At 39.8% G+C, this 21919-nt stretch overlaps 1 protein-coding gene and 1 long non-coding RNA gene across 6 annotated transcripts in view; one reads left to right on the top strand and one right to left on the bottom strand.

Moving 5' to 3' along the window:
• The window catches only part of TRMT9B (tRNA methyltransferase 9B (putative)), a 76290-nt gene extending 54515 nt beyond the window's left edge, over positions 1-21775 (top strand). For 2 of the 4 annotated variants that reach the window (XM_019828348.3, XM_019828349.3), the window contains exons 3-5: positions 1907-2115; positions 8181-8354; positions 14750-21775. In XM_019828348.3, the coding sequence (XP_019683907.2) occupies positions 1962-2115; positions 8181-8354; positions 14750-15780 (1359 nt within the window). In that variant the 5' untranslated portion in view covers positions 1907-1961 and the 3' untranslated portion in view covers positions 15781-21775. Of the gene's footprint in view, positions 1-1906; positions 2116-8180; positions 8355-14749 lie in introns of those variants that run through there. The other 2 variants (XM_003984641.5, XM_019828351.3) reach the window with 2 other exon arrangements.
• The window catches only part of LOC111560099, an 87431-nt gene that overhangs the window by 32065 nt on the left and 33447 nt on the right, over positions 1-21919 (bottom strand). The window lies entirely within an intron of this gene.

Raw genomic sequence — 21919 nt, 5'->3', positions numbered from 1 at the left:
GCATCATTTGGTGATAATTATAGTAATAACTGTTTGGGGCAAGCATCACCAATGGATAGGATGCTACAACTGGTGGATGAGAGTATGAGAAACAGGATATTTATGTTGTCTCAAAGTATCTCTCCACAAGATATTTCTTTCTTTCTTTTTTTAATGTTTATTTTGAGAAAGAGAGAGAGACAAGTAGGGAGGGGCAGAGAGAGAATCCCAAGCAGTCTCTGCTATCTCGGTGCAGAGCCCTATGCGGGGCTCAAACTCACGAACTGTGAGATCAATTACCTGAGCTGAAATCAAGAGTCGGATGCTTAACCGACTGAGCCACCCAGGCACCCCTCTCCACAAGAGATTTCTTAAATGCAAAGGAGGGTAAGAAGGGAGGTACTTTGCAATAACTAATCAGATACCATCTTGCTCAAGCGCTTTCTACTTTCCAGGGTGGGACTGGTGAGGGGGACGGAGGGTGGGGAGCGGGACACACAGGCTGTCTGCTGTCTAGAGACTGTACCCCTCTCTTGTCACTCTTTCATCTTCAAGTTTGTGAGTGTATCTCTTCCCACACCCCCCAGGGTCACTCCCTTTTCTACCAAACCCAGTGCCACCCTCTGGACTCAGGATTAGTCAGTTCTGCTTGTGTTTGTTCGTTATTGAGCATCTGCCGTGTGCAAACTCTCGCAGATTCGGCATTAAATAAGGCGAGTCCTTGAACTCTAGCATCTTCCAGCCAGTGCTACAGGCAAAATATCCAATCAATGATTATAGCCCTTTGTGTCGGTGGCAGTGTGCACGGGATGCACGGGAGTAAAAGGGGCAGGAGCAAACTAGCTGATACGCACCAGTGGGGCCAAATGGGTTCTTAAATGATTGAAAATACTTTCATATTGATTGGTAAAAAGCTACAAGCTGAGCCCCTGGCCACTTCCCTGGGATACTCTTCACTCACATGCCACAAGAGAATAATTCAAAGATTAAACCTAACCCAGCAGGGGCCTCTAAGACTGCTCTTTCATTTTCTCACTCCTTTCTGATTTCCTGATCCTGCATGAGAGGTCAGAGAAGGCTTTCTGCAAGAGGTGATGCTCATGTCAAGAATGAACGGAAGTTAGCCAGGCAAAGCATAAGTATCCGTTCAGGCCCCTGGATGAGAGAGAGTGTGTCGCGTCTGAGAAACCATGGGGCACTGAGCAATACAGCCTCATCTGATGCTAGGGAAGGGCGGTGAGAAATAGCTTTAAGAGATAAGTTGAGGCCAGATCAGAAAGAGCCTTGTATGCCCTACTAAGACACCTGAACTTGAGTGGACAAGCTATAAAATGCCTTTGAAGAAATCTAAGATGGGAAACAACATTATTAGATTTCTGTTTTAGGAAAACAGTTGTGGATAGTTCCTTCCATAAGTGAAGGAAAGGGATTGAGGGGCAACCAAAATCCGTCCCCCCAAAATCTGTTTACGGCTATGAAAGTAATTCAGACAAGAGGCGAGCACCTTTTCTAAAGCTGGATCAGTAGGGAGATTGAGAAATGGCTAGCATCCAAAGACGTTAAAAAGGTCGAATCAATAGGGCTTTGTGATTGGATTGGAGTGATGAGCTACCTGTTTTAAAATTTTAAAACTTCTGTAGCATTAAATAGAATAATTTTATCCAGGGTGAACCATTTGGTGAACCTTTTGTATATGCTTCCAGAATTAAGAATTGATCTTGTACAGGAACTTACACTGACTGGCTCATTTCCAAACCATTATTTTCTGAAGATATGCAGGTAAAAACTATGCATTTGCTAGTCTTTGGACAATTATGGTGGGGTTACAGTGCAGATTTTGTTATTTTCAGTTAAAAAAAAAAGTAAAGGACAGTATGACCTTGGCAGTTGTAGGTTCCTAATCTTAGAAAATCTGCATCCTCCTCAGCTCCTTCTGCTGTGTACTCTGACCGGCATTTCTTGGGGGTGGCCCCATTCCCAGGATGGATCATGAAGCTGCCCAGCTGGAAAAGCAGCACGTACATGATGTGTATGAGGGCACCGCACCTTACTTCAATGACCTGCAGAGCAAAGCCTGGCCTCGCGTCCGTCAGTTCCTCCAGGAGCAGAAGCCGGGCAGCCTCATCGCTGACATAGGTAACCCCGGGGTTGTGCCACATAGTCTGAAATATATTCTATTGTGCCTTTCCTTTTCAGATTCATTTTACATTTTTGTTCTACCCAGAAGTCGAAAATTGTGTCCTTGGCCTGCCAGGACCTAGAGTATTCACTTTATAGCAGAAATTCATCAAGTCAGAAAGTTAGGAAACTTCCTGAATCTACATTTATACAATGGTGACCTTTTCAAGAACCTCTGCATACATCCTCCCGCTAAATCGACCTGACATTGAATGAATAAATCATGACAAATGACTGCGGGTGAAACTGACCATTTGAAATGTAGAGCGACTCACATTTGTAAATAATGTTTTGGTGGGTCACCTTGAGCGGCTCTCATGCCTTCTACAGAAGAGCCAGAATTGTGGGATTACAAAAGAAGTCCTATAACCTCTTATTAATCTCATAGATCCTTTCCCTTAACTATTCTGTAGGTCTTTCATTATTGGAGCATATCTTTAATTAGGTCATACCTTCATAATCACTGATTTGCCTGGAAGACTTTGGCTCAGTGTCTTTCTGAATCAGTGGTAAACCACAACCCAGTAGATCTAAGACTAAGTTTAAGACACGGTAGGGTTTCTATTTGAGGCATGTCCATCTAAAACTGTTTCCAGCAACTGCATGCAGACTGTGCCCAGAAGTCATAAATTTTTGTAGTTGTAAATTCCATCTGATTTGCCATTTACTGTAAATATTTATTCTAAATATTAGCAAGAGATATTAGTATTAGTCCCAGTGCCCAGGACTTTTAGCATGTTAAGGATGGTATGAGCAGTGTGGAATTTGGGGAAGGGGTGCATATCACGTAGAAATGGAGAGTCTCTGAAAAATCTAGCATGTCATTTTTTTTTTGTAATTAAATGTGGTTTCAGAAGATACCTCGAGTTTGGAACTCTTACTAACCACAGTGTTAGCAAAATGCCAGAATATTAAAATAGGAGAAAAGGAACCATTTAATAAGTGACTTTGGGATAACAGTATCATCACATGCTACATTCTCATATCTTACACCAAAAATTCCAAACAAAGATTTGGGTATAAGAAAATGAAATCATTAAAGGACTAGATGACTGACAATTAGATTTTTTTTTAATATCCACCTAGGACAAAGGCCCCTCTGTAACACCAAGTCAGAAATCATAATAGAAAATACAGTTGTTATTATTCACAGTCCCTATGTCAAGTTTATAAAATTGCCATGAACACTGAATTCGTGAATACTGAATTATGGTCCCTAAAAGAAATGTAGGATTAGGGTTCCTGTGAGCCTCTGGTCACATTTTTGTCAACTGATCAATACCTAACCTTGTTTCATGTGTATGTCTATTTGAAGACACATTATTTACTATATAGTATAGATTCATTAACATTGAACTCAAGGCCAACACACTATAACTCAAGCCTGAACAAAGTTTATTTAACATGTATATCTTGTCCATAAGGCTCATGATAGCCTTCTTGGGCTGAGGAACCCTACACACCACTTGAGCCGTATGCTCAGAGGCCATTTTTTTTATTTATTTATTATTATTATTTTTTTAATTTTTTTTTCGATGTTTATTTATTTTGGGACAGAGAGAGACAGAGCATGAACGGGGGAGGGGCAGAGAGAAAGGGAGACACAGAATCGGAAATAGGCTCCAGGCTCCGAGCCATCAGCCCAGAGCCCGACGCGGGGCTCGAACTCCCGCACCGCGAGATTGTGACCTGGCTGAAGTCGGACGCTTAACCGACTGCGCCACCCAGGCGCCCCTCAGAGGTCATTTTAAACAATGAAATCATTGCGCAAAGCACAAAAATGCAAAAAAAAAAAAAAAAAAAAAAAGTGCCACTAAATAGACCACATAAAGGACCCTTGTTGGTAGGGTGAGAACCAAAATAAGACATGGGTAATGGGCCCCTTAGACAACTCAAATTTTTCCAAAATTTCTGCTGTTCTATACACTGGCTTGTTGGTAACCACCGTGCAGGTGCTTGAGTATTGATTTGGGGGTAACAAATTTTACCCAGCAGGTGAACATGCAAATACAGAACCTGTGAATAATGAAAATGGACTGCATCGATATCTTTGACCATATAAAAATTTAAAAGTTCTACAAGGCAAAAATCTAGACAAATATATAACTGAAGTTAAAAAAAAAAAACAGACAACTGAGTAAAAATATCTGTAACTTATCTAATAAAAATACTGGATCATTTGCTTCACCTACAGAGCATTCTTCAAAGTCAATACAAAAGAATATGGTGAACAATTCAAAAGAAATAGTGAGGAAATGATATGAACAAATGATGAAAAAAAGGAGGAATCCCAATTGCTGAAAATTTTTTTGATAGGTAACCCACTTACATGGCTCCGTAACAAAGGTACAAAGGGGCGTACAGTGAAAAGAGCATCCCGTCCCAGTCCTGTGGCACCAAGTAACCCATGCCAGAAGCAGTTGGCTTCTTGTATAATCTCGAGAGAGTTCACTTAGGTATAAGCATATTTGTGCATACCGGTGTATATATGGGTGAGTTTCCTTCTTTGATTATGCAAATAGTGGTATGTTCTACAAACTGTTAGACACCTAACTTGCGTTTCCTTTAATATCTGGTGGAGATCATTCCATGTTTGTGCTTACAGAGCTGCCCAGTATTAAAGCTGCACACCATTCTCTGATAAATAGCACCGTACTGACAGATATATGGTGTTTGCCATATTTTGCTACTACAAATTATGGTACAAATAATATTCCTTGGGTGCCCCTGTGCAAATTCATAATCATATCCAGTAAATATTTGTTTACCCATTTGTATCTTTCAAGTTTTGTGCTTTTACATTTTTACTATTCAGTAAATCAATGGTATTGTTTTGATTACACAAGGGGATAGGTTTTAAAATAAGAGTGAAGAAGTAAATGAAAAAGAAAGACAAAAGCCCAAGGAGAGTAGAAGAGAAGAAAGTAAGCTAACACGACGATCTCCAAAAGGACATTTTTTTTTTCTTTCCAGGTTTTCCACTTGGCTAAAATCAATGGTTTGTTATATTGGTTAACTTGACTGGTTACTAGATTAGCAATCCATAGTTAATTACTAGTAAAACTTTGCATAAATAATCAACATCTGGCCATAATCAGGTTCCAGTTGCCTACAATCTTCTAGGCTGTTTTCACTATTTAAGTGGTGCAACTTTTAGTCGACTTAGATTTTATTCACCACATCACCCCGTTCCCCATCATTCCGTCACCAAGAGTCCCTGATGGAAAAACTAAGTCGTCTGGGCCAGTAACAGGAATCAAGTGAGCAGAAATTACAGCCTAAGTGAAAAGAACTTCGAAGATTCAAAGACAGCAGAAATCCAAAGTACTCTCAGGAAATACTATGCTCTCTTCAATCATGACAATATGGCTACCTCAAATGGGCTAGTCGCTTAAGGACATTAGATGGTTCATGGAGGGTGTTCTGGGGTTTGAGATCTTTGTTTAGATTAGTTTAGAAAACAGGAAGAAGACCAGAGCCAGATTCTTTTTGAGCAAGGTTACCTTTTTACCTGACATCAGAGACAACCGTCTGTCCTAATAGTATTAAAAATGGTATTTTTGTGTACATAACAAAAATTTCCTTTTCAATAATTAAGATTCCCTTTGCCTCTTAACTCTATGTATTTATTCCCAATCTCTGTAGTAAGATTTAATTTACTAAGTCATTCCCTATTTACCATTCCTTCATGGAGTCAATAAAAATTTAGAACTCAACTCTTGCTCCGTGGCAAGCACCATGCCTACAGAATAAAACGTATCCCTTCATCTCTGCTTTCAAGAAATGTGTATAAAATGGGAAATAAGTAGGCTTTACTCTTGTCTTTCCTACGGGAAAAGAGAATTCTGCTTCAGATAAAGGTCTTAGCAAAAACTCTTAATTTAAAAAATGTAGTTGTTCCTGCAAACTCAAGAGGAAACATTCAAATTAGTTATTTCTAGCAAACACTCGCCCACCATGCACCAAAACATTTCGTTGAATTGAGGCAATTATGTTTTCTTCTTTGAGTGTGGTACAGAATAGAAAATAGAGAGGAATGTAAGCACGCACTCTGTTAGCTCTCTTCAATACTGTGAAAGGTTATCATTTAATGAGATTTTGTAAAGCAGCATGACTTGTGTACTGGAGCTTGCTGCCGTATCAAAAATGTTTGATCTACTTCTTGCACATTTAAGATAATGGGGTCCCTAGGCTTGGCAGGAGTTCTGATTTCCTCATTAGGATAAAATCTTCCCCTCTCTATCGTCTCAGTGTATGCAGTTGGAAAATAAATAATTGCATCATGTCTGCGAGATCCACCACTATGCTTCAAAATGAATGCCATCAGAAATGAAAATGGGATAAATCGAGGGTGCCATGGGCCCTAGACAATGATGCTGAGATTTGACAAGGACTGGGTTGCCTCAGTATTGCCAGACGCCCTCCGAACACCTCCCTCTAGCTCTAATGGTCCATGAACCTGTTCTTTCTGTTTTTACTTTTTAATTCCTGAATTAATGTACAATGTTATATTAGTTTCATGTGTACAATGTCGTGATTCAACAAATAAAAATAACCCCCAAATAACCCCCAAAACAAAAACAACACATTGATTCAACAGTTCTATACGTTACTCAGCGTTCGTGACGATAAGTGTTACTCTTAATCCCCTTCACCTGTTTCACCCATCCCATCTGATAACCACCAGTTTGTCATGAACCTGTCCTTATTAGTCGAAGGTAATTTTCTCTTTCATTTTTCTAAATGTATCCTCTGAGCCAATTAAAAATAAGAAAGCAAACACATTTGCCAGATTATTTTCCTTCAACCAGGACCATCATCTTTGAAATATTCAGGATTGCAATTTTAAAGTACTTTGTGAATCCTATTTTCCTCATAACTCCCCTCAAATATTGGTTACTTTTCCTCATAAGTATTCTTAGGAACAGTGGCTATGACATCTAAAATATTTCTAAGACCCCAATCACATTAAAATGACGACATTGGAAATCTTGTTTTTATTCACGTACTTGCCACTGTCTCAGATGGCATCATCGATGAACTTTAATTATACTTTTGGTGTCTCATATAATTTTGAATGGCCTGCCATTTTGGAAGCAGCAAACTAATCATGCTTGAAGAGTGGTAGATATTTTTTCAGGGATATCAGCTCCCATGATATCTTTAAATATTTCTGAAAAAGGAATTCACTGCTATGTCCGTGTTACAATATAATACTAGGTATCAGACCCCAGAAGGTCTTGTTTCAAGATGGTTACCCACTCCTGTTACTTCCTTCTTCATCGTAGTATCAGATCTGATTGATCTAGATCTTTGGGTTGCGTAAATATTGAATTACTTGGGTCTCTGCCAAATGAATGTCATAAGTGGTCTGTTTAAGAAGAAAAAAATAGCTCTAAAGCTTGTATGCTGAGTCAACAGAGATCATTCAAAACCAAGAACTGACAATAGATTGGACAAAAATTTCTCGAAATTCCCTTTTCATTCAAATTCCAAATTTTTGAAAAACGTGTGTTATGGTATAGATTGTTTTGTTTATATCCAGTGAAAATGGTTGGCAGTAGTTTGTTTTATGCAGCCAGTAAGTGTTAAGAATCTCTGGAGAGATAACATGAGAATAAATGCCATCATGTACGGACTTCTGCATAATGAAATATGTATGTGAAGGTAGTTTTGTAAAGGCCTGGGCACCATTCCTAGGGTACTAGGAAACTCAGCCACTGTCATGAGCCAGCTAACAGTTTTTGGTTGTGCTAGTGGGCCAATCCCTATGGACGTTACCTCATTAAATGTTCAATAAATGTTATTTCTTTTTCCCTATCCTTTTCCATCTTCTGTTATGGATGAACATATGTAAGTGCCCTCTGAAGATCTTTCTTTGGCTTTTGTGAATATTTTCAAACCACGTTGTAGTCTGTCTCGGTTAGTTAATACAAAGTTGTTTCTATTCCTTGTCGTAAGACAAACTGACCGTGTTCCACTTTCCGGGAGGACAGTATGTAACACAGGTTTGTCTCTTACAGGTTGTGGGACTGGAAAGTATCTTAAAGTGAACAGCCAGGTGTACACCCTGGGCTGTGACTACTGCAGGCCATTGGTAGAGATTGCCCGGAGTAGAGGATGTGAAGTCATGGTATGTGACAACCTTCATCTCCCCTTTAGGGATCAGGGCTTCGATGCCATCATCTCCATAGGAGGTAAGGCAGCCTGGTCACACGTTCTCTCTTCACCAGGACAATGACATTACATGAATGGTGGAGGCCATTCTCACAACCCAACATTCATTCTTTGTAGAAACGTCAGTGTGATTCATTTCATCTAATTTTTAAAAACATTTCAACTGGATCATTTGACTAATCCCAAATGTACATAAGGTGCTACATAGGATTGTTTTCACTAAACCTTCAAACTGGTACTGTGTTCTCATGACTCATTCCAATTTCTTTTACTTATAAGAAAGTATTAGAGGAATTTTAGTCATCGAAATATTTCATACTCTGTTATACTGAAATGGAGCCAGGCTCTCCCAATGCGAAGTAGAACTTTAGAAGTCTTATTACCTACTTTAGGTCATGACTGTGTCCTTTATTAGCAGAACACTGTAAAACTCATGCACTGAATGTCACCTGGCAGGATGTGTCATCCAATCTGCTACTCACTGGTGCATGAGGGCACCGGGGAAGATGGCCCCACCCGGTCCCGGACTACATTAGTTTTACATCACTCGGCTCTCTTACTGCCAGAGATTGTTCATACTCTAGGGAATATGTTCCTCATATTTTCCCAACAAGTGTGCCCCATAAAAACACACAGTCCACAAATGAAAAGAAACAACAAAGACCTGTGCCTGAAATATACACAGATATGGCTCGTTTTACTCAATACATGTAATCCTGAAACTTAGACTTTTAGTCCCATTGAAACGTGCTAGGGAACCTTGCACCAAGTTCTTTTGCAAAGAGGAAAATCTTTTGCAAAGCAAAGGATTTGCTCCAATACACTTAAAATTAATCTATTTGACTATAGATTACACACAAAGCAAGGTGATCCTATATAAAGCTGACTGACTAGATAAAAACTGGGAGATAAAAATTCACGAGGAGACTGCTCTCTCCTGAAGGAAATGAGGACTTCATCTATTCAACAATAGATGGGGACTATAACTTTGCACAGTGAGGGTATGCAGGCCTGGAGGCCACAGCCTTGAAACTAGTCAGGACTGGCAGGAGGTGGTTGCCATGGAAACCTACCGTAGGCCAGCCCTACTTAGTTGCAGATGAAATGGTCAAGTCCATTTTGGGCATAAACATTATGAGGAGGGAGTCTTGTTACACCAAGAAACTCATTAAAATGTTTTGAATCTTTAGTGGAAAGAAAGCTTTTGGGTTGGACATTCCACCTAAAGAATGAGAAATCGGGGAGAGGTCAGAGAAGTGTGTTCTTTGTTCTTTGTGTTCCTTTACATTAGTTTCAGAGGCTAAATGTTCGTTTACATGAGTTTCAAGGATGTGCCATGAGCCACTGTGGCGGGCACGGGGATAGTGCCCGGCTGTCCGACTTCTGGCAAATGCTCCATGTGTACGTGGTTAGGTCCTTCTCTGCTTCCAGCTTAGGTCTCCTGCTTTGTCCGCGGAAGAAATGCAACATACCTGGTTGCTGTCTTCTGAAGAAAAATGCTTCCTTAGGTGGAAACACACCATGTATTTTTCGGAACTGTAACTGTATTAATGTGACGTGGTCATTTTCAGCGAGGTTTCACATTTCGAACTATATTATGAAAAATTTTGATTGTCTCTTATGTCCGTACATATTTACTTCCCTATTTAGAATTTTATGCTGGCACTTTTGCTAATCTTAGCATGAATAAATATATATATAAAGAGACATGCTTTTTCCATGACTCCTAATAATAATTTGAGAGGTCAACACCGTATCTAATTATACATTCCACATGTTTTTCTGACAGCTTGGAGAAAGAAACACTCTTTCCACTTAGTTTGAGAATAGCTTGAAAGAAGCACTCTTTCCACTTAGTTTGAGAATAGCTTGACAATTCTAACAAAATTTAGCAATATATTACAACAGTGCCAATCGACTACTTATTTTATGCCAGTCATTCTCGGCATGGGGTTATGGTGCCCCTTTCACCCTTGGGGGACACTTGTCAATGTCTGGAGACATTTTTCGCTGGCTCAACTGGATGTGTGTACAACCTCCTGTCATCTAGTGGCTGGCCCCCTGCAACAAAGAATTATCTAGCCCACAATGTCAGTAGTGTTGAGGTTGCCAAACTCTGCTTTATGCTTTCAGTTAAAGGAGACCTGCACATTGGAAAAGTCAAATGACAGCACATCATAAAATATCAAGAATTAACAAGACTTTAAAGATGATCTTCTGTAACTTCCCTTCGAATTCTAGAATCCAGTACTTGAATTCAACCTACCTATTTTCTGGGGTCTCAGCAGGAACATGTGGCTCTAGTATACATAAATTGACCAGTATTTTTTTTAAGTTTGTTTGTTTATTTATTTATTTTGAGAGAGAGAGAGAGAGAGAGAGAGAGAGAGAGAGAGAGAGAGAGAGAGGGGAAGAGAGAGAGCAAGCAGGGAAGGGGCACAGAGAAGGAGAGACAGAATCCTAAACAGTCTCTGTGCTGTCAGCACACAGCACAAAGCCTGAACTCACGAACTGTGAGATCATGACCTGAGCCGAGATTAAGAGTCAGACACTTAACCGACTGAGCCACCCAGGTGCCCCTATTGCATACTGTTTTTGCCTTTAAGTTGTGATTATGCTTTTTAAACAAAAGGGGATTCTTTTTTTTAGCCTTTAAAAACTCAATATAGTCTCTGGGAATGCAAGCTGGTGCAGCCATTCTGGAAAACAGTAGGGAGGTTCCTCAAAAAACTAAAAATAGAACCACCCTACCACCCAGCAATTCCACTACTAGGTATTTATCCAAGGGATAAAGGTGTGCTGTTTCAAAGGGACACATGCAACCCCATGTTTATAGCAGCACTATCAACAATAACCAAAGTATGGAAAGAGTCCAAAGAGTCCAAAGAGTCCAACCAAAGTATGGAAATGTCCGTTGATGGATGAATGGATAAAGAAGATGTGGTGTGTGTGTGTGTGTGTGTGTGTGTGTGTGTGTGTGTGTGTATACACACACATACACACAATGGAGTATTACTCAGCAATCAAAAAGAATGAAATCTTGCCATTTGAAACTATGTGGATGGAACTGGAGGGATTATGCTAAGTGAAATTTGTCAGAGAAAGACAAACGTCATATGACTTCAATCATATGAGGACTTTAAGAGACAAAACAGATGAACATAAAGGAAGGGAAGCAAAAATAGTATAAAAACAGGGAGGGGGACAAAACATAAGAGACTTAAATACAGAGAACTAACTGAGGGTTACTGGAGGGGTTGTGGGAGGGGGGATGGGCTAAATGGGTAAGGGGCACTAAGGAATCTGCTCCTGAAATCATTGTTGCACTATATGCTAATTTGGATGTAAATTTAAAAAAAATTTAAAAAAAAGAAAAAAAACTCAATATAGTTTCCTGACATTTATAATTCATAAAAATGCATCTTCACATGCCATTTCAGTTACATTTATAATGTTTTTACATAGAATATACAGATGCCTATATAATACATTTTTATATAATGAAGAAATCTTCATTTGTAAAGTTTTTCAAAAAAAAATTAACCTAAAAGTTACTTAGTATTACATGTTAAATATAAATATTAAACAATATAAAAGATTCAGGTATTTCCTGGGTGATATTATGCTATTAAAGTGAATCATCACATAACAGATGTTTAAGGAACTATTATGTATAAAGACTTTCTTCCTTTAAAAAAAGACTTCTTTTGAAGCCCGGAATTCTAAAATGTTGAAGACATAGGAATCTGCTAAAAAGAGATTACTATATTAAAGTGGTCCTATTTTAATGATTTTTTTTCCTTTTTTGGCCCCCAAAAGGAACGCAGTCAACTGTCATTATTCACAGTAATTATATTCTATGAAGTCTCCTCGAACACTTAATTAGCGAATACGGAGCCATTGCTCCCAGGGGAAATAAAGGACTCTCGTCGCTGAGCCTCTTGTCGCTGCATTTTTTGTCAACTGATTTGTACACAACCTTATTTTACATGTATTTCCGTTTAAAGGCAATTTATTCAATTTTGAACTCCTGGCAACAGCCCGAACGAAGCTCATCTAACAAGACGTACCCTAGCCTTCTCACACTCAGGAACCCCACACAGCATTTAAGCACTATGCTCAGGGATCATTTTAAACAGCGAAATCACCAACAAAACACCAAATGCAAAGACCGTGGCACTAAACAGGCCACCAAAGGACACTTGTTGACAGGGAGAAAGCCAAAACAGGCAAGGAGAGGTCACCTTGCTCAACCTTAGATGGAAACACGCACATTGGGAGCTCTGTGCCACCACAATCATGTCAAGAAATGACCAGGAAAACACTGAGAGTGCTGTTTTGGGGGCTACAAATACATTTTGTCAAGTAGCAAAATTTGCAAATATAAAAAAAAAATTTGCAGATAACAAGGGATGACCATATGTAGAAAATACACCCATAGACATTCTGGAGTGGATTAGATGCAAGTCATGGGAGATATTCACGGCCATGAATAGTCATAGATATGAACATTAGGATCATCCTACCTCTGTCCTGACCTCTGTACCTCCTTTTAGCTCAGTGACCAAGACTCTGCCTCTAGAAATGTAAGCTTTCAAATTAACCATGGAAAAGGGCTCTCTGCTGGGGGCGTCTGGGTGGCTCAGTCAGACAGGCTTCCAACTTGGACTCAAGTCATGATTTCACGGTTCCTGAGTTCAAGCCCTGCGTTGGGCTCTGTGCTGACAACTCAGAACCTATAGCCTGCTTTGGATTCTGTGGCTCTCTCTCTGCCCCTACCCTACTCGTGTTCTCTCTCTCTGTCAATAATAAACAAACAGTAAAAAAAAGTGGGGGCTCTTTGGGAATTGGAGTGAGGAACAGTCTGAGGCCTAGCGAAGTCAAGTGATTGGTCAAAGATCACAAGGTGAGTTGCTGTCAGATCTAGGATAAAATACACTGGCGTCCTGTTCGTCCAACCCACTTTCGCGTCATCGCACGTCTGGCTTCTCACGCCTCTGCGTGGCAGGACAGCAGATGCCAGGGCATGTGTGCTGTGTGAGACTGTGGGGACGAAAACCTGATTGGTAACAAGACCGCGTGTGCCTGTTGACTGATCTTCCTTTGACAGCTTTCTCTATACAAGAATCTCATTTCAGATATTTACCATCTCTCTGTGGCAGGTAAACTAGAGATTTATTTGCCTAACACCACCGCTGCCCGCTGGACTATGGTGAGGGTTTCAGGAACCCTCCTATCCTCTATCTCGCATCTTACTACTCATACCTGAGCATAGTGTCCAGACTTCCCTTGGGACTAACTTCCCTCCTGAGACATGGGGTAGGCCTTACCCCTCCATGTGGAAAAACAATCTGATTTTTTCTTTTGACATAGTACTGGGATTGGACTCCTCTCAGAACTCAGACTGGCACTTTCCACACACTGATGAAAACACGCCTAATATTTTCATCATTAGATTGGATAAAGACAGTCTTACTTGAATTCCACTTTAACTTTGCAGGGATTGGAAGAAAAACAATGACCTCTATATGTTGATTTTTAAAAACACACCCACAGTCACTTTATATTAATATTTAAAAAAATAATAAGCAATCATTTGGACTTTTGCTAGGCTGGCTTATCTTTGCATTATCTAAGTAAGAAGACAATCTTTAGCATTTTTCTCCACTTCTATTTGCTGTATTTTATTAACATTGATTAGTGGTGTTAATCTTTTGGTGCATAAGAAGTACCAATCATTTGTTAAAGTAAAGAATTATCTCATAGTCTTCCACCGGGAACACTTACCTAACAGTGCTCCCATGAAAATTTCATTAATTCACATTGGTCATCCTTCTACTTAAATTCATAGGATTCAGGAACTGGAAGGATTTGGAACTTACAATTTATCTATGTATTTAGACAAATTTTTTTAATGTTTATTTATTTTTGAGAGAGAGAGAGAAAGAGCAGAGCACAAGCAGGGGAGGGGCAGAGAGAGAGAGAGGGAGACACAGAATCTGAAGTAGGCTCTGTCTGGGCTCTGAGCTGTCAGCACAGAGTCGGACGCCAGGCTTGAACCCACGAACCATGAGATCATGACCTGAGCTGAAGCTGGATGCTTAACCAACTGAGCCACAGAGGCGCCCCCACATTATTTAAGTGTATTATAGATGAACAAACTTGAAATCCATATACGTTACATAATTACCTAAGATTGTGTAGAAAGTATAGGAGCCAAAGATAAGAATTATATCTCCCCTTAAACAAGGCTTTGCTATACCCACCATGTGCCCTGCCCTGTAGGAAATAAAGAGGTTTTATTGTGTGTTGAAATTGCATTGTATGAAATTGCATTATATGTAAAATACTAGCATATTGATTTGAGAGTTTATGTATGTGTATACACATTGAAGTCTCGTTTCTTCTTTTTCAGTCATCCATCATTTTTCTACAAAACAGAGAAGAATCAGAGCAATAAAAGAAATGGCCAGGGTCTTAGTTCCTGGAGGCCAGCTGATGATTTATGTTTGGGCCATGGAACAAAAGAACCGGCACTTTGAGAAGCAAGATGTGCTTGTCCCGTGGAACAGGGCCTTATGCTCCCAGCTCTTCTCAGACTCCAGCCAGCCTGGGAGAAAACAGCAGTGTGGACATCCGGAAAGAAGCCATCCCTACCATCCTCCTTGTTCTGTCTGTAGCTGCTCTGTTTGTTTTAAAGAGCAAGGTCATTCCAAACGGTCCCACAGCATGGACTATGAACCAATGATGGCCAGAGCCTGTTGTGCAAATATCTCTGAGGAAGGAGAGGAAGAAAATGCATTCTATAACACATTCGGAAAATCTTTTCGTTCCTGGTTTTTCTCTAGGTCTTTGGATGAGTCAACTCTGAGGAAGCAAGTTGAGAGAGTGAGGCCCCTGAAGACTACAGAGGCTTGGGCCAATAGCACCATATCGATCCAGCCTTCCAGACACTCCAGTTTAGACTTAGATCGCCAAGAGCCATTGTCAACAAGAGAGCAAACTTCAGATGAAGATGTGTTTGTGGAGACTTCGCAAAAACAGTTGGAGTGGCTGAGAGCACCAGCCACAAAGAAACATCTGCGTGGAGGCCAGCAAAGAGAAGTTAGGAGAAATGGAGATGGGAATTTTCTGGAAAGCACCAACACCAATGCGAATCGTGTGAATGCAGGTGATGTAGAAGAAGGCGACCCTTCTAGTAAAATACTGAGAAGGAGTTCTGCAGTTGACTCCACAGATTCCAACCCAGATGCCACAATTTCTGTCGAAGAACAACAGCCCGACGTTTTGGATTCCAGAGCCTTGATGCGCTATTACCATGTGTTTCGAGAGGGCGAGCTCTACGGCCTGCTGAAGGAGAACGTGTCGGAGCTGCATGTTCTGAGCTCCGGGAACGATCACGGCAACTGGTGTATCATTGCCGAGAAAAAGGACAACTGCGATTGACCAGATCATGTTAGACAGTTCCTCCAAAAAGATGGACCATGGTCTTTTCACAGGGTTTGGTATGGTTACCTGAATTTGCATCCAACTTTATTATTTTTAATGCATTTTTACTTTGCTTTGTAGAGATGATGACTTGATCATCTTTTAAATCTTTGGATGAACACAGAGCCTGGCATGTAAAGCATTTGACAAAGGGTATTCATAAATTATTAATATAAAAGAAGCAGCAGTATAAAATGAACTTCAATATGGTGAGGATTTTCTTTTCCCTGAAAGGCGAAGTTATGATAAAGATACATGTGTATCATTTTTCAGTATTACACGCAGATTCTAACAGATTCTGGTTGTTGTCTTTTTTTTTTTAATTACTATTGAAGTAGAGTCAACTTACGACATATTAGTTTCAGGTGTACAACATAGTGATTTGACAATTCTGTACAAGATTCTCTTCTTAAGTATACCTTTTTAGAACAGCATTTTTATAATGAAGGGGGGTAATTTCTGCTTCTCTGGTTATACTTTAGATTTGTCTGCAAGATAACAGGTAAACCTTTTCCGTGGCATGCATGTAAATTGAATGAGGTGATAAATTATTTTGTTGCCAAGGCCTTCCTCATACTTCAGAAAAGCCAGAGACGGTAGAGAGAGACAAGTTGTTATGAGGACTTTTCTAAATGGTAAGCAAACTTGCTTCCAAATATGTAAATGACAAGGCTTTCAGTGTTGCTCAGAAGGTTTTTAAAGGCACCGTCAGCAGGTAGGGAGTGCTATGTGTAGGTATCAGAAGTTGTTGCAAGTACCCCAGTGGTATCTTTCTGACCTTATTCGAAGCAGGAATGTCTACTTAGGATAAGACCAAGATTGACTAAGGAGTTTTCACCTAGAATGATGCTTTTCTTATGAACTGAAGGAATATTTAGGAAATGAGAATCTGGTTGAAGCGCTGTTTTATTTTGGCTCTCAATATAAATAGATGGTTAAGGGGCAAGTTTTTGTCCTTGACAGAGGATCTGTTGTTGGATTTTTAAAAATCTGGGCACTTATCTTACTGCAAGCCACATTTTATTAGCCATATTAGGGATTTAGGCAGAATTAAGTCCCACGAATGAAAGGCTGCGTTTCTGACACTCTGTAGACAAACAGATTAGATGTTGTATGGTCACTACGCCTGTTCAGATTTAACCTTGGGTCTGTTTAAGTCCATGGGGGATCAGGAGACAGATATAATCAGGAGTCGACATTTGACAGAAGCCTTTTTAATTTATGGGCCTCTGTAATCCTGGACAAAAATCCAATTCTTGTTTTGTATAACATTTCATCTGTCTTGGGTTCTTCTTCCTGCACTGATTGTGCTCCATCTTGCAATAACGATACCACTTTCAAAGAAGCGTAAGGGATTATTTTTAATGTTTATCTGAAAATGACTGATGTATAGAACTCTCTTTTGGCTCTAAAATAAGACCACATCATCACCTTTTGGGTTGGTGAGGTTGTCTGGTAGAAATGACACGTGGGATTTGTATTGTTCAGTGCATAGTCTGCATTGGAGGGACAATGAAAACAGACCTAGAAGTGGGATATAAATTAATTTAGTGTCTTCCATTAAATTAGGACATTAAACATGAGTATAAGCGGTTTTCTTGGTAGAAAGAAAATCTTCTCAGAGTTGGAGAAGTTCTTACAACGAAGGCTTGATGGCCTTTTTATTATGAGTGGATTTTTCCTCTCCCTGAAGCTTGTTGTCACATGCGTCTTTAATCCCAGGCCTCTGCTAGAAATCTGCTTGAAGTCCTCTCTTTCTGGTGGTAGCGTGCCACTTATACAGAACTCGGTTTATCAGAGTGCACCAAAAAAGCTTTGCGCTAACCTGTGTGAGCGACCACCTACGCATACACCCTTCTTTACGTAAGAGGATTCTCTAGAATGGTTCTTGAGAAAGAGTTTCACATAATTTTGACAGGAATGTAAATAAGAAGCCACTTAATAATAGCAATCTTTCGTTCTTCATCTGCTGAGCACAAGAATTCTATGCATCCAGACATTATTTTTTATGCAAATACTGAACTCTGTGGCTGATAACCTCTCTTTGGTATATTCATGTGAAAAGCACTCTTAACTCTAACTTCTGCCTTTGGAGATATATACATATATGTTGTTGAAGAGCCAAGCTAATATCAATATCATAATCATTTAAAAATCTTGCTCTTCATTAAGGATTGTCCTCCAAAGGAAATACAAGTCATAAGCGAGTGTAAGCATACACAGTTTACTTACGAGTGTTCAGTCTGCCTTAACTTGCTTAATTATAAATTTCGCTGCTCTATCTGAAGTAATATGAAAACTTGGATGCCATTAATACTGTATCAGTTTCTTTCCTGTTCACTGATGGCCCTACAGAGTCCCACTATCTGAAGTAACCGGAAATGTCTGGGAGATTACTGGAAGGTTCTTCCTTAAACACCTCTGCTGGCTTACTGATGCCTCGCTGACCTATTTAAGGATTACATGCAAACAGGCAAATGATTTGGGGTAAACTGCATTAACATGAGGGAAAGAATGCAATCAAAATATCATTATCGTGGGAATCATGCGTGTGACCTATGTAAATTATTTTTTAAATTGTCACTAGAGTGTCATGTCACTACCAAACCGTGCGACGACTATCTCAGATTATCTTATTGGTCTGGTCTTCCTTACCTATCACACTGTTCTGTGCAGGATGGTGTATGATTCTTATGTCTAGTTTTCCCTTCTGTTTCTTCCAAATTCTAGAGGTCAGTCAAGAATTCCTCTGTATTTTAACTGACCATCAATTGAATGGGCAAAACTTGGAGGTAATCCAGAGAGAAAACAATTCACATGCAAATCATCCAGGAACATTAATGTCATTGCCTATTAATGGCCACACAAAAAAATAAGCACTGATTTTTTTTTTCAAAATAAAAATAAATGGGTTTGGAGGAGGACAGAGGGACTAATTGAGTTGTTGAACTTGGTCGGGAGCTGTGAGCACTTAGTTTGGAAGGGATGGATGGCCAGTCTAACTACTGGCTAAGCAGACGCATCCTAGGAAATACAAATCAGGGCAGGCCTGAGCTTTTCTCTGCTATCGTGTAGAAAATATGAAATGATAACTATAAGAGCAGCTAACTTTTCCTAAAATCTAACAATTATTTTATCTGTAATCCTCACCACAGCCCTCTGAGATAAATATACTTATGGTTTCCATCTTGCAGATAAGGAAAACTGAAGCATAAAGAAATTAATTGCCTAATATCACATGCGTAGTTAGTATCATACATCTAGTAAGCGGCAGGGTTGAGATTCAAAAGCGGGTAGGCTGGCTCCCAGCCTGAGCTTGCAAGCACAACACCATATACGCCCAGTCATAGTCAACGCAGATTATAAGAGCCTTTCAAGGTAAATGGGATTAACCTCTTTACAAATGAACTTCAGCAGAGTTAAGCAATGATTTCACAGTTACACAATAATTCTACAGCAATCCCTTACATAGTTCCCCCTCCTTTACACCTATTTTTTTCATTTGTGAGTCTGTTTCAATTTGATTTTAATTAAAACAAAAAAGTCTTTGGTCACAAAATGCTCTGTGATCACGTCTCTCCAACTCTTCCCACCGTTCAATCACTGTATTACTGTTTTTCCATTTATAGGTCAGAAAAGGGAGGCTATTCAGGGAGGCTCCTTTTATTTGTTGACTGCACCCTGCTCTGTGCCAGATACACGGGATATAAGGCAATGCAGGTCAGGTAGGTGTGTTGAGTATACGCGGGGCATTCAAATTAAGTGACCTGAAAGTGCCAGGCTGGAACAGGTTTGTGTTTGTTGTATACCTACGACCACGTTGTACTGTTTAGTTGAACTAATTTATGAAACCCCCTCTTAAAGAATCACCACGCGTATTAGCATATGTAAAGCCTACCCTAAAGTAATCGTGGACTTAACGGAGCTTGCCCTTGGCACATGAACATCCTCCAACACAAGCATTCTGAGAAGCATATTTAAGAAAATAATGTGTCCGACAGAAAAAAAATGCAGACTCCTTCGGATGGTATCAGATGCAGACTCTTTGTAAACTGCCAACTATTTTTCAGCCTGATCTCCTGCGGTCGCACCCACTTTTTTCTGTTCTGCAGTCTGCTGCTTTAAACAACCTCTTTATTAGAAATTATATGACGACAAGTAATTAACGCATCCCCTAGATATAAACTTGGATTTCACATGCCATCATTGTAATCCTTCTCCAAAGAAAAATGCGTGGCATGGGCCTCACTCCACCGATTCAAAGGGCATATGAGGTAAGTGTTATCACACACCCATCCAGCAGATGGAAAAACCATGGGAGCAGAAAGGCATTACAACAGCTTCCTCAGACCCCAAACCAGAATGTTCCCCGCCTCTTTTCCCAGCCTTGACTCAAAACTATGATTACCGGTTTCACTGTACACACTCCCTATCAACTGTCCACAGAACTGGAGCAGGGACATTTGAAAAGACCTCTCACCAACCAAGAACGGAAATTACAATGCCGATAGAAAGCACTCAGGCATGGCATGGAAACACACACACACAGAAACCTAAGAGAGCTGATCAAAGAGAAAATACTAACTGTGATTTGTCCTATTTTTGATTCCCCAAAAATTGGATCCCCCAATATGGGATGCATTAGTAAAAACGTCAATCCTTTCATATTCTGTCCCCCTCTGGACGCAAGTCTTCCTCAGGTGACTAAGCACCTTGATGGCCTATCTGGGTGGGATTAGGGCTAACATGCCATCCATATGCCCAATCTGATGGGTCACTTGTGAGAACCGATTGTCAAACTGGATCCCTCATTTGGCAAATGAATACATATTTTGTCTCTTCTTCCACTGCAGCTGGGAAAAATAAAGCTTACCTCAACCCAATTAATTCGTAATTAATCCATATGAAACAATCTATTTTCTCCACGCGAAACATTTGCTTTTCTGTGGATACTACCCCCACATAGAAAAGACGGTGGGTTACCACGGTTAACCTCTCTCCAGGGTCACTGAAGAAGTGACATTTATATTTATATTTACACTCACCCTGCAAGGAATTTGGTTGAATAGCTCTGTAATGAGCTAACCATACCACTTCCATCAGATTTTCTAGTAACGTTGGTAGAGGGACTCCATTAGGGAAGGACTCACTCCATTCTGAAGGCTCACTAGCGTCACTCTAGTGGAGGTTCTGAGAAACTACACATGTGAAAACTGACCCATTTTCTTTAGATGTTCTTCTAAGTATGTGTTCTGTAAGTGTATGTGTATACATATTTAGTGTTAGTTGTCAATAGTGACCAAGAAAAAGTAGTCCTCGTACTTGTTCAAACATTAAATTATCAATTACCGTAGAAATGCATTTCATTAATGGACTTCTTTTGTTTCAGGGAAATTGAAAAATAATTGTTAAATATTGCTGCGCTTCTTCTGATGTTGGCATGTCTATTTGTATCAAAAGCGCAAAAACTTTTTTTCCTACAGTTAAAATGTAGGTTTTCCCAGAAGCAGCTAGCAATAGTTTTACAAGCACAAACTGATGTAAAATATCTTGACTGTTGTAATAATCTGAAGATCTTTTATTTGCATTAACCAATGATGTTTAGAATTTTTTTTGAAATCAATATTATTTCAAACGGTGTAATTTGTATGCCTATGACATATATTAGGCATTAAATTATGTGTAAGGGTACTTTTAAAAACTGTGACTAGATGACCAAAATTTTGCCTTTTATCTCCACTCTGAGTGTGACTGGACAGGCCTTGTCCCCCGTCAACTCAGCCAGCCACCTCTCCTTATACTTCAAAAGAATCGGGCAGATTCGTATTTGAATTCTATTGTCCAAAGGAAGCGACACGAACCATTTAATAAGAGATGGTCTTGGAAGGGTCAGTAAAAGAATATCATTGACTAAAAAAACATCTTTTAAGATGAATAAAAGTGTGTTAGACTATCCCAAAGCGTGTGTGGAAACATGGTATCGATATCGAAATAACTTGATTTTTTACCTTCTCGGAAGGCCGGCACCTTCACTGCCCCACGCCACCTGCAGGCTGTCAGCTCCTTCTCGGAGTCAGGTGTGAAGTAACAGGGCTCT

Source organism: Felis catus, chromosome B1 (assembly GCF_018350175.1).
Source record: "Felis catus isolate Fca126 chromosome B1, F.catus_Fca126_mat1.0, whole genome shotgun sequence".
In the NCBI taxonomy this organism is placed as follows: Eukaryota; Metazoa; Chordata; class Mammalia; order Carnivora; family Felidae; genus Felis; species Felis catus.
Note: the sequence above shows the minus strand (reverse complement) of the source record. Positions and strands in the feature narration are given on the sequence as shown.